A 13,057-nucleotide genomic window follows, 5' to 3' on the forward strand; every position below is an offset into this window, starting at 1 on the left:
TAATTTGTTTACAGGAAAGGAAAGGCGCAGTATCTGTCACTCACGGAATCCTGCTACTATCATCCTCACGGTGGACAAGGAGAATTATGATGTGCGTTTTATGATCCCGGGCGTGCCGCAGTTGGTTAAAGTACTCGGCTGGGGATTTGAGGGATGGAGGTTCGATTCCTAGTGGAGACGAAGTTTTTATTTTTCTGATGACGGTCATCAGGATGATTGACAAGTGCAATCCTGTGGTATTCCATGGAGAAATATCCCATGGATGCACGCACAGACGTACATGCTGGCGAGTCATGAGCTTTCGCCTTAAAAGAGAGAGAATTGTGATGGTAGTTTACAGTTCCCTTGCATGCAGTAGTATAGATAGCTGCGACATGCCAGATTGTTCACATTCAGGACAGGTTAGTCATTATCAGTTTTGCAGACTCTGCTACTAAGCCTCTGTTTTCCATTACCATGCAGTGTTAGGTTGTTTTGCTACAATATATATGGCCAAATTGTGACTATTTGGGAGTAGTGAAACTTCGGGGACAAAGAATGCAAGCTCTGAGGACATATCCTATTAGGGAGAGAACCACATCCAGCTTTTACCCTTGCTTAATGGTCAGGGTCAATTGAAGGTCAATGTTTGAATACATTGATGTTGCTGTGCCCTTTCAGGTTCCAAGCACTTTGGAAATTTCGCTACCAGTGCTGGTTGAGGATGGAAGAGGCTGCACACTTGGTCTTCAAGGTAACCAGCCTCCGTCAAGCATATGTGGCAAATTTTTATGACAAAAAAAACAGCCTGTGGGGCGAGTTGGTGCATAATACCCAGAACTGCGGCGCAAAGTAGACAAACCGGAGAGAGAAACACAACACAGGTGCACAACTGTAATACAGAACGGAACCCGAACTTCCTCTTTCACACCCTGGCACAACTTCCTCCTCTACTCCCAAGTACATCACACTCGCACACCTCGTCTTTGACTAGCAGAGAACGTGATTTGTGGCAGCTGCAGATGTGTTGTGGTTTTCTTTAGTTTGTGTATAGCTGGTGGGAGTTGTGACTGTCTTGTTTGGATGATGTGAGTGGTGGACTTTGAGAGACGGAGGCCACGCAGGCACATCCATACAGCTCGGTCAAAGTGGGGCTTTAAAGGGCAACTCTGGTGGTTTTTTCATCATTTAGAATTATCGATTGCATTGTATTCCTCGGTTTGTCCTGACTCCTGCACAAAAAAAAAACGCTTTTCGAAATTACTAGTAAAGCTATTTTTAAAATAAAAACAGGAAATCGAAACTGAAACTGGTTTCATGGCCATCAGTGACGTTCCAGTTGATGAAACAGTAATGTCACATACAGTATTAAAAAAAACTCACACGATTTGGTACACAAAAGTCTGGAAATCATGACATATTGCATAAAATGTCTGAGATAGCCTAATACAGGCCTCAAAATTTCATGACTACATGTGGAGCGGGCAGTAACGTGGGTATAATGTTTGTGACGTAACAAATGCAGTGTTGTTCACAGTAATTGTCTGAACCGAGGCCACAAAAACTGCACATTTGAAAATCAAATTGTGCGCGAATGAATTGTCACACTGCATCCAAATTTGGGAGATTGCATCAGGGCAGAGAAGAAACCCTACAGTAAAAATTTTACCAGAATATGTGAATGTTGAAAAACCTCCGGAGTTGTCCTTTCAAGGTATCTATGTCGGGTGGTCTTTCCTATAAATGGGTAGTTTGCAATTGCATGCTGAAGAGTATTTGTGTTTGAGGGGTCATTAAAGCTATCACGTCGTACCCTTGAATTATCTTTCTTTCCTTCTGGGGGGGGGGTTTGCAGGTGCCTCCTCCTACCATTGAGTTCACTCTGCCCAGCCCACGCATTGCCCTGGACTGTGCGCCAGTGGCTGATCCTCCGTGGATGCCTCAAGTGAAGACCAAAGTGGAGGAAGTCACCATCAATCAGGACCAGTCTGTGAGGATAAAAATGCTCACTTCTTGCTTGAGACGTTTTGAATTGACAGCATAAGTTATCAACAAACCACCTGCTTTGACCTTAGCGTAACCTATGGCAGCAGAGTGTGACGGATGAGCAGAGAACTGGAGGGCGCTGGCACATGTCGGAACACATCAGGGCTCTAGCTGCGATTCGTAGTGAAGATTACAATGCCTCATTAGAGTTAGTTTGCTAGTACTAAATACAGGAAAGCTCTATTTCGAGATTTGGTTTTTTCGTTATGTGAGTCCTTGAAGGAGAAAGTGCTAAGCAGCAGTGAAATGAACTCACTTTGAGGACATTTGAATGGCACTGCAGTTGAGCCTTTTTGTAACAAAACACTACAGCTGTCACGTGGGATTCATTCACTGTTATTCTTATGCTGGCTTACAGGCAAAGAAAATGTACCAAACCAAAAATTGGGTCAATCAATCAAAGCCAGGGATACTCGGTTGCTCAAACACAGTGCGGGTGCAAGAGAAAGTATGTCTATTGGGCAGCTAGTGATGTGTGATGGACATATATTATGGTGACGTTACCCAAAAGTAATAGAAAATAATATGCCTCTGCCCGTGCCACTAGGTATAACGGGCTTTGTGTGATGGACATATATTATGTTGAGGCATGAAAAGGAAAGAAAAATAAAGAGCCTCTGCCCATGCCACAGGAAAAATCTTCCATGGCGCAGCTGCCTGTCTGCCTTATGCCAGGAGGTGTGTATAGTTGCAGTGACTTGATCAAGTAGGCACGCAGGTCTTTTTTTCTTTTTTCTGGCTGCATGATGTTTTGTCCATTTGCAGAGATATTGGTGACTGGAGTAACCAGCACAGGAAATAGGCAGTCACTGATGAGTGCTTTCTAGCATGAAACAAGCTGCTTCACTTCCTGTGGTTCACCTGGGGCCCAGCATATTATTCCTTCATGACATGTCATGAAAAGTGTTTGAGGAAGGGATGAATAGGTAATTCTGGTTCACACAAGCATCTGGCTGTTGTTCGTTCCATGAAGTCATTCTTCTGCACAGCCAAACCTTGAGGCAATTATCTTGAAGTGCATGTAAGCTGGGTTGAGGCTGTATGCTCATGGTAGATTTTATGGTCTTCTTGTCTTTTCCTTTCTTTCACATAACATATGTGCTTTTTGTGTTCCTTTCATGCCAGGATATTAGAGTTTTTAGTGGTCACGTTTATCTGCAGTAAACGGCATCAACAAATTTGGGGTTATAATTAAGTTCTGCGCTTGCGTGCTCTCATTCTCTGACCCATTTAATCTCCATTGCGAATTCGTGCCACAGCCTTAGAGTGGGAATCATGTTGGTCACATCACGTTTTCTTTGCTCTAATTGAGTGCCTCTGTGAGTAGAAACGGCTGCACTGCAAATGCTCCCAACTGTCTTTATGTAGACTTTTTGTAGCTCTCTTTCCATTTTGTGGCGAAAGCTTGCTTCCATCTGCATCTTTTTCGGTCATGTGCAGCGGTCATTCGTGACGGCGACTCAGACACGCCGCAAGCAGCAGATGGAGCTCATTCATCGAGCCCTGCAGGCTGAGGAAGAGAAGAAATGCAACGAGAGGGAAAACTTCCACATCACTTCCGTTGCTGTGAATGTGCTATCCGCATATGAGCCAGCTCTGTTCCATGCTGTTGAAGAACACGAAGAAGGTAATTTGGCTTAATTGTCACATTGGTGCTTCTGTCCTAGCTGTTGCCATTTTGCTTTTTATCAACTGACATATTCTTGTTCTCTTCACCATAGCGTATACAAGGATATGTACTGTATTTAGTACTTGCATAACGAGTGCACTTTTGTATGAAATAATTCATATTAATTTGTGTAGTGAATCATGCATTGTGGTCACTTAAAAATCGCACAGATTTTAATGGCTTATGCAAGGGGTGTGCTTATTATGCAGGGGCATTTGTTATTAAAGAAAGCGCGGTGTATAAACACGGATGAAAGTGTCATCACTGCATCACCTAATGCATGTTATTATGGCTGTTAGCAAGTTGCAGAAGGGTTTTTCAGGTTTGTTTTATCTCCACAGTGCACAAACCTAATGGAACTCGGTGCAACTGAGAAAAGTTTTCTCTTACTACCAGCCCAATACCATTAAGTTGGCACACTCTACGCTGAGCAAAAATAGCACAGTTTCAAAATCACATTTGGTCGTGGTACTTAAAGTCGGCAGGAAAACCTGGTTAAGGGATGTCACGTAAGTGTGTGGAAGAAAAATTTATTTGGATCCTCTCTTACCAACCTGTGAGTTGTCAACTAGGACGGGCATACTCTGTTGGTCATCAGGCTGTGGCACAGCAAGTCTTAGTTTCCAGCTTGTCTGGGAGAATGAAGTTGTCTAATTTATTATGCCATTACCTGTTATTCTTATGCTGACTCTTCCTGCCCTTTCTATGGTCAAGTGTCTATTAAGCGTTTGGCATACACACACACAGAAAATGATGTTAGTCTATTTTTTTGAGGCAGTGTAGCCAATGTTGGGATGAAATTAATATTGAGACTATTTCATGTGAAAGTATAGTGCTGGATAATGTCTTGGTGCAAAGTTACTTTAATATATATCTTTGTATATTTGTGATGCGTTAATGCCTGGTCCTTCCTTGACATGTTTCCTTTTTGCCTTCAGGAGATGAAGACCAGACGGCAGAGCGGTTGTCTGCCCACCCAATACAAGTGGCGCATGCCTTGTTTCCATCGTGCATGTGTTCAGCGGCGGTGTACATTATAAACCTCTTGAATGATGCAGAGGTCAGCACAGACGGTGTCGCAGGTATGTTATGTAGGCAGTGGTAACGCACATACATTGTCGTCCACTTTTGGGGCGAACGTGTGAATGTGTAGTCGCACTTCATGCAGCCAAAGCATGCTAGTGCAGGTGAAAAAAAAATAAAAAATCTGGAGTTGGTGTTCCCTCCAAGAGTACATTAGTACGTCAGGCACGTGCCATGGCAAAGAAAACATTGCTGTCTGCAAAATATTTTTTCCTTTTCTGAGGCCAACTTTGTCCTCAACTACTTTGTGTCAAAATCTGGTTGGTTTGGTGTTCTTTGCACAAAACGGAGCACTGAACACTTAACGACATTCCTTCCCAAACCACTTTGTGCATTTTATGAACTGCCATGGACATTACAGCTGAGCTTTCCTTACCACAGCTGGTCTTTGTCACATGTACTTTTTTTTTTTTTATAATATAGAGAAGGTATGCATTATAACATTTGTGCATGCCAATCTGCAATATGTGTTGCTAGTGCGGAGGTAAACTAAGAATTGAAGTTGGGTTTTCGGTTTGAACGGAATGCCCGTTTATTGGCAAAGGTGTTGTGCAAAATGCAAAACTGATGGCTTCTTGGAGCAAGGAAGGAACATAGTGAGAGTGAGGAACTATAATTGGGGGCGGCAGAGGCTCGGGTGGAGTTATCTGTTGCATTCAATTTCATACATTGGGCTGAGCGAGAAAAAACATAGAACAAATCGATGCCACACTCTACTCACGAATGCAAGCCAATCTGGCTTTGTTTTGCGCTTTTTCTTTATTTTCACGACTTGCTCCCTCACTACAGCTAGAAATTAGGGGAGGAGTGAGAAGAAAAGGAGCTAGACGCGGCACCATCTCTTGTCCAGTTTGCATCTTGCTTTCTTTACTGCGGTCTTTGGCGAGCATCACACAGGCCTTATGATGCTATTCTTTTTCAAATTCAAAACTAAGCAAATTGTATGCGTGCCGTCCTTGCAGTGTATGAGGTGGCCTACAAAGTAATCTGGAACTGCCTCGTAGAGGATACGGCACTGTTTCTTCGCCACTTCCTGGAGAGGCTCACCCGTGAAAAGCCGGACAGCGTGATCCAGATCCTGCGACGCCTGCTACGATTTGTGCCTCGACTGCCCACACAAGCTGCCCACACCCTCTATAACTACCTGGTGCAGTGTTAAACTTCTTTCTCTTATGCTGCAGAAATTGGTGTGTCTGTATCGTTGACCGAAACTGGAGCGCTAATTAATGAAATAAAATGGCAGCACACTTAATCTGTTACCACTGGAATTTGTGACGTGGCATTCATGCATGACCAGTAGCTTGTCAAATACTAAATGCTAGCCTCATCATCATGTGAGCTGGCCACGTAGGTTAATGAGGCAATGCAAGTGAGTACATGCTTTGACTCACACATTTGTTTTTATATCAATAGCACGTAATGAGCTTTTAATATGTTACTAGTTGAGGGAGACAGAAAATGTGACAAAAAAAAAATCGCATTTGAGCAAACTTCAAGTACGATATACTCTTCTTAATTGCGTCCAAAGAATTTCCTCAAACGGCCCATAAATTGGAGGCCACTTATGCTCTACCTTTAGGGGTATAATGTTCCCATTAATCCCTTTAAGGGAATAATGGCTCCCTTTTCGAATCTTTATTCGTATCCAGTCACTGTGCTGCTGTCCTAATCGGTAATTTTTTATTTGTATTTCTATTATTGTACAAATACTACTTATCGACATGCATTTGTAAGATGCCACATTATGTTATTCCACATTATTCCCCTTTTAACCAAGCCGTACGAATGTGCCTGCATAGCCTAGAGGAAGTGTGTCTTAACTCAGGATTCAAGGGTCTTGAAAGGCTGGGTTCCAGTCTCACCCTCCAATCACAAAGACGATGGCTGAGTTGACAGCGCCTGTCAACTCAGCCATGTCATATGGTCGCGTGATGTCACATCACCCGGTCACCAGCCAGTGCATGGCCACGCCACCTGCCACCTACTACCTGCCAGAGCTAGCTTGTTATTTCTCGCTCACAATGGCCAACAACGCCAGCACTAGATTTACTAGAGACTAGGGCCTATTGCATTAAAAGCGAGTCTTTAAAAATGTTTTTGTGACCATAGGTGAAATCTTTGCAAAATGGCGCATTTTCAAGATTGATAGGTTCATGTTTGTACTGCCACTTGTGGATAGATTGCCATTTTTTAGGGGTGTGCAAATATCGAAATGTTTTAATACCAGTCAAACAACTGTGAGAAAAAAAAGTGTCTTTGAATATAGAATCGAATAATGAATGTCTGATGAACGGAAAAAAAAATAACGGAAAATTAATAAAGAGCGAACATTGTTCATCTTGTTTGTTTTAGAATTCACGTGCTATTTGCAAGCAAAATTAAACTAGAATAGCGCATAAGTGTATGTCCTACTGAAAAATCTACTGTAATTTTCCGCAGGGTTTTGTATACCGTTTTTTTTTTATACAGTAATTTTCCAGTAGTATTCAGAAGTCCCGAATATCAGATTTTCAAATACAAACACAAATCGAACAACAAACATTCAATTAATGTTCGTGATTTCAAATATTCCCACATCCCTAGTATTATTGGAAGCATGGTTTCACTGCTGTTCTTATGTTGGAATAATGTCTATAATAAAAAAAAAGCACGAAGAGTTAAAATTCAGACGAAACATGCATGTGGAACGCTAGTCATTGAGCTAGCTGTTACATATTGTACAGGAAAGCGGGAGTACAAGCCTGTCGTTCTATAAAAGAGGAAGGTATCTTCAATAATGAGTCAAATTAAGTAAAGTTCGGGCCATCACCAGCAACAACAAGGATCACTGTCCTCCATGCCCAGTCGCAAAGACAAAGAAACTAGATGACCAGCTGTGAAAGTCACAAGGACCCTCTGTATTATTTTGGCGGTACATTGCGGGCTGCAGCAAAGGGCAGAGGCAGTTTCCACTCATTGATGAATTGTGAATGACTGACGTGATCACAAGCAGTACAGACACATATGTGTTCATCCAGCGAAAGTCACATTGTTGTTGGAAGCTAGGTATTCTACACCCAGAGTGAATGCCAGGGCATGAACATGAACGCCTTAGTAATGCGTAAACAATTAATCAAAGTGCAACACCGCAGTTCTGACAGTTCAACATTCGTCTAGTTGGTGTTGCAGTTATCTATGCTTTGCCCCTTGTAAACAACCTGGGATGAAGTCTCAAGCATCTACAGTTTATTTTGCAAGCGATCTAAAAAGTGACAGCAGTGTAAAAAAATAGTTTTGGTATTTCAATGAATTTTTTTGTTTAATCAGTGGATCTACATACTTCCTAGCAAGTATATTAAACTTAAGTCTTCTGTGCCAAGAATAACATTTACTTCTGATTCCGACCTTTTTAACTAAAAGCTTTTGCAGGTCATGTGAATTTCTATACCTGGGCCAATTGTAAATGTTGAATTTTTATCAATGACTGCCCTCTATTGCACTTTTCCTATTCACAGACTATTTGCTGAAAACATTCCAGAAACCTTCCTCGTGTGTTGTTAGCTGGAATTTCCCCCCTTTCTTTAGCGCTCGTTGCCTTCTCCGGGCATTTGCTGATAAAGACAACCGTGATGTAGTTTTAAAACCGCCAAAGCACTTTTTGATGTAGCGTTTGCAACATGCATCATTGGTTGTGTATCAATATTTAACGCTTTTGTTTTTCAGGTTGGCTACATTATGTTTTACATACGAGCCCCCGTGGAAGGGGGAACAGAGCTTATTGCCAATGCCATATCAATGCTTTGGCTGGTAAGTGTGAAACTGACATGCATTCTTAGTGAACACTTTGCGTAATATGTGCTAGGATGTTATGAGGTGCTGAGTAGATGCCAGGAATTGATTGGCTACAACTTGTAGGTCCATTTTTATCCACAGAAGCCGCACAAATTTGCCTTTTTGTACACTATGCATTCAAAATGAAGAAAAATCCGTGTTGCTGGAAGAGATTCCGTTATGCATTGTTTTCTGCGATCCCCTAAATAATCTTTAAACGAGAGGTGTAGCTGCAGGTGAACATGAAAGCACTGGGATTTTTAATCTTAGTTATAATAGCCAAAATGTGAAAAGATCTTTACTACATGGTTTGCAATAGTATATATTATTAGCCAGATATGATTACCGAATGCTTGTGAAAGACCTAAATAACTTACAATGGGCAAATATATAACTCTTGTATTTTCTATGCATCCAGTGAAAAAATAAAAGTTGGTTTTCTGTAGTTCGTTTACAAATACTCTAGGTCCACTCATTCTTTTTCCGCGCTGTTATTACTGGGCTGACAAGATTTTTTGCAACACTCAAAAGATTGCTTTCGGTCTTGTCAACAACTGTGGCTGATGTCAGTCACTCTGAGCATTTACTGACAGTGGAATATTGGATCACCTTGTTAGGGATTCAACAACAACTGGTGCAGGTTATGGGGCTGAAACTGAAACGGCATTGTTGTCAGTCAATTGGATCTTGCAGGAGTATTCCTTAAAAGGGAAACTAAAGCAATCAGTTCTTAAGAATTCTTCCAAACTCAGGGATTTAAGTTTATGGAGCTTGTAGGCAGAACAAGCAGGCTTTTCTTTTTGTGCTAGCATTTAAAGTGTTAACTTAATCACACATTAAAGCCTGGATTAATTTCAGGCTTCTCCTCAGAAACATTGGAGAAATGAGGAGAGGCTTGGTGGCGACATCATTTGTGGTCAGGTTTCAAATTTCAGCTGCCTCGTCGTCCACACCTAGCTGTGTGTCGTCATATGCTACCAAACAACACCCTGTGGCCTTTGCTTTCAGTGGTGATGGCTTTTTTTCTGTACATTGTACATGAACATTTCTGTATAGAGAATGTACCGTCGCCACAGATGACATTTTTGTCAGGTGCTCTACACGGCGGTATGCGATGTGGAGAACCTTGAACATTATCGTGGCTTCACTTGACGATTGTGTCACAATTTAAAATGCTACGACAAAATTACTTTCTATGTTTGCCTGCAAGTTTTGCATCATCGATCCTTTTGCAGGGACTAGGAAGCGATATTTAATGAAATTAGGTAAACCGAATGAGCGATAGCTATTACATCACTTTTTACCACATTTCAAAATTTTTCGAGTTAGCGTCATTAACACTGAACATATCAGCAATTAAAAATTGCATTCCTTCTTTCTTTCTAACTCATATACTCGGCCATTCCTCCTCCCAAAAAATTCCCGAGAGCACTGCGGAATCTGCACTGGAGAAATGCAAAAGCCGGAGCATTGCTGCTGCACACACTGCATTGCCTGCCTCTTGTATAGCTTTTGCTAGCAACGCCAGGGCTTGTGCTGCATAGTGGAAATTTCCTTTCCTTGGCGTGTGTGTGTTCAGCGCTCCTATAAGAGTGGGATTAGACGGTATGGCATCACTCCTGTTGCGTGGCGCCTTCATAGCCACGTGGACTTCTCATGCAACTTGACTGTCACGTGATACTCTCATAGTAACGTGACATTTTCATGCACTGTCACATGATGTTCTCATAGTCATGTGACATACATAATTGTTAATGTCATTAATTAATGACACAACTGATCATGACAAATGACCATGACTTTGTATTGACTAATTACTGCCTTTATATATACTTCACACGACTCTTCGGACCATGACCAGTGACGCCACCAGCTGGTGATGAGACATCTTGCACTTTGCAGACATTTTGCAAATACGGTTTCGGTGCTAACGCAGGCTAGTAAGGCTTTTGCCTTAAAATAAATCAAACAGGTTGGGACTGCACCCTGCCTGTGAATATTTCCCACATCATCACCTGATCAGTTTACTTGTGGGGACCACCTCCGCTCACCTACATACTCCTGGTGCCATCACTAACAGAAATGTAGATGAATGATGGTTTCGGAGGTTCTTGACTGACTCTCACAGTTATTTTTTATTGAAGGTTGTCCCCAGTGTCCATGGACTCTACTTGAAAGACCTGAAGCAAGTGCTCAGAAAAGAGCAATGCGATGTGAGTTGACGTAGCGTGCAATGTTAACTTGTCTCTCTTTAACTGAGCTAAGCCTGTTGGCATTTTTCTATGCCTGCTAACTTGTTACACTAGTAAGCTGACAAAAGGCATTTCTTGCCGTCCTTTTCAGGCAACCTTGCTGATCACAGCCAATGTTCCAAGTGCCAAGAAAATCATTGTGCACGGACCTGACGCAGGTGGCATTCCGTCGCAGTTTCCAATTCACGAGGTACTTGGTGCACAATTCTTCTCTCTTTATTCTTGCTATGTACAGAAATGCTGGGGTTTGTCATCTTGAAGCAACAAGCTCACAAAGAGTAGATTTGGGCGCACATTTCAAGTTAAAAAATGTGCCATGCTTTTTATCGGTCATCAACCTTGATAGCAGCAACAAACAACAGCAGCAGGCTGAATTACTTGAAAATAAAAATATGCTCCAGATGGCTGACAATGTGTGCCATAATAATATGGATTCTGTGCCATAATCTTGGAGGATATTGCGGGTGAAATGTGCAAAGAAGCAGTCAATATAGGAAGCTGAAATCGAAAAAGAAAATGAAAGAAAAGAGGCGACCATCTAAACATGACCAGAGTCGTAAAGCATAATCTTGCAAGTATCTTGCAGAGAAGCCAGTGTATGATTGGCTACATATGTCACTCTCAGTTTGTACGCTTATATCAACTGCTACTGGTTTTCATTGTCTTCGGTCGTGATCGACCTAGTTTCTCACAAACCATCTACAGGTGCCGAGTCTTGTGCACCTTGCACACTTGATCATTGCATTTCAGTGAAATAAAATATCAGAGCTGTCAATAGTGTGCTGGGATTTTGCTGCTCATGAAGTAATGCTAGCTGGCTGAAAATAGTTTCTTGCTGCCTTATTGCTCACAGCTTGTAGCATGTTTACTTGACTGCATTAAAGGCCTCGTTCAGCAGCATATCCGGCATTGACATTGTCGGCTTTGTGGGCAAAAAAAAATATCACTAACTCACCTCTGGCAGGAGGTAGTTGGCAGGCGGCATGGCCAGGCATTGATTGATTGGTCGGTGGGTTGTGTGACGTCACGAGACCTCATGATGTAACTTTGAGCTGGCAGGAGCAGCCAACTCGGACAGCTGGAAATCAAAATAAAAATGAAACTCAGGGACCCTTGGCTCTCCAGTCAGGCACTCTACTTCTAGGCCACAGAGGCACATTGACATGGTTTGGTCGAAGTGGGGGTATATATATCTATGTTGTTGGGTGGTCTTTCACAGAATTTAGTAGCTTACGGCTTATTCTATAGTGAGTGTGTGTGAGATGATGAAGATACAAATTAAGAGATTAGTGCGGAAGAGAGTAGCGAAGTGCGCATGCATGAAAAGGATCTGCAAGGAGAGCTAGCAGAGTTCAAGTGTCACCCAAAGTCTTGCTTCGGAACTTAAAATCTGGGAAATAATGATGCATTTTAAACAGGGAGCAGTAGAACACGTTTCCTTGTGTTGGGTTAGCCTAGCAATGCATTCGGGCAGTGCCACAGTGCAGTGCAGTGAAGAACTTGCAATGCACACTATAGTGCATGTCAGTAAGATTTCTATAGTGGTTGCTTAGTGTAAATTGTTATATACATGCTGACTGCTTATAGGTAACCTTGCTTGTCAGTCTTTCGCCAACTGCCCTTTGAGGAAGTGACACCTGAGCCATGAAACAGTTTTTTTTAATGGAGCCCTGTGCAGCGAAAACAGCATAATCTGCCTTGCGCTTCTGGTTAGCGTTTGAAATAGCTATAATAATAGCAATGAATTTGACTTGAAATGCTAGCCATGCCATGCTTTAATGAAGTGAGATTTATTTCCATGACTACCTCATAGCTTATACAGCTGTGATACACAGCTGCCATGTGTGCATGCTGTTGTTTTATGGTGCAAGTAATATTCATTGTTTTCTTAATCTCAGGACACCCAGTTTCTTCATATTCTTCAAGACAGTCTTGACTTTTTCGGCATTGAAGAGAACCAGCACAACTGCTTCTTCCTAGTTGACACAAAAACAAGTATGTAGTATCAGTAATCTTTTTTTGTTGTCCGTTCTTTACAAGGTGCCTGTTACTTTCAAAATACTCCTGCATAAAAACTGGAGCTAAGTATTTGCATGTTCAAATATTAGACATCAGTCGCAATAGTTCATGTTGTTTTCAGTGCATGTATCAGAAACTGCCTTCTTTTCTTATGGTGAGTTCTTCGTTTCGAAGCTATGTCAAGCAATCATAAGCTGTT

General features: G+C 41.9%; 1 protein-coding gene across 1 annotated transcript in view; it reads left to right on the top strand.

Annotated features, from left to right (window-relative positions):
* unc80 (unc80, NALCN channel complex subunit) overlaps positions 1 to 13,057 on the top strand; it is a 156,761-nt gene that overhangs the window by 79,828 nt on the left and 63,876 nt on the right. Inside the window, exons 32-40 of the mRNA XM_084595224.1 lie at positions 661 to 733; positions 1,835 to 1,969; positions 3,466 to 3,652; positions 4,633 to 4,776; positions 5,740 to 5,924; positions 8,480 to 8,563; positions 10,732 to 10,800; positions 10,931 to 11,029; positions 12,738 to 12,834. Of these exons, the coding sequence (XP_084451350.1) occupies positions 661 to 733; positions 1,835 to 1,969; positions 3,466 to 3,652; positions 4,633 to 4,776; positions 5,740 to 5,924; positions 8,480 to 8,563; positions 10,732 to 10,800; positions 10,931 to 11,029; positions 12,738 to 12,834 (1,073 nt within the window). The remainder of the gene's footprint in view (positions 1 to 660; positions 734 to 1,834; positions 1,970 to 3,465; positions 3,653 to 4,632; positions 4,777 to 5,739; positions 5,925 to 8,479; positions 8,564 to 10,731; positions 10,801 to 10,930; positions 11,030 to 12,737; positions 12,835 to 13,057) is intronic.

The sequence above is a fragment of the Amblyomma maculatum genome, chromosome 2 (genome assembly GCF_055883805.1).
Source record: "Amblyomma maculatum isolate TAMU_Amacu chromosome 2, ASM5588380v1, whole genome shotgun sequence".
NCBI classification, from domain to species: Eukaryota; Metazoa; Arthropoda; class Arachnida; order Ixodida; family Ixodidae; genus Amblyomma; species Amblyomma maculatum.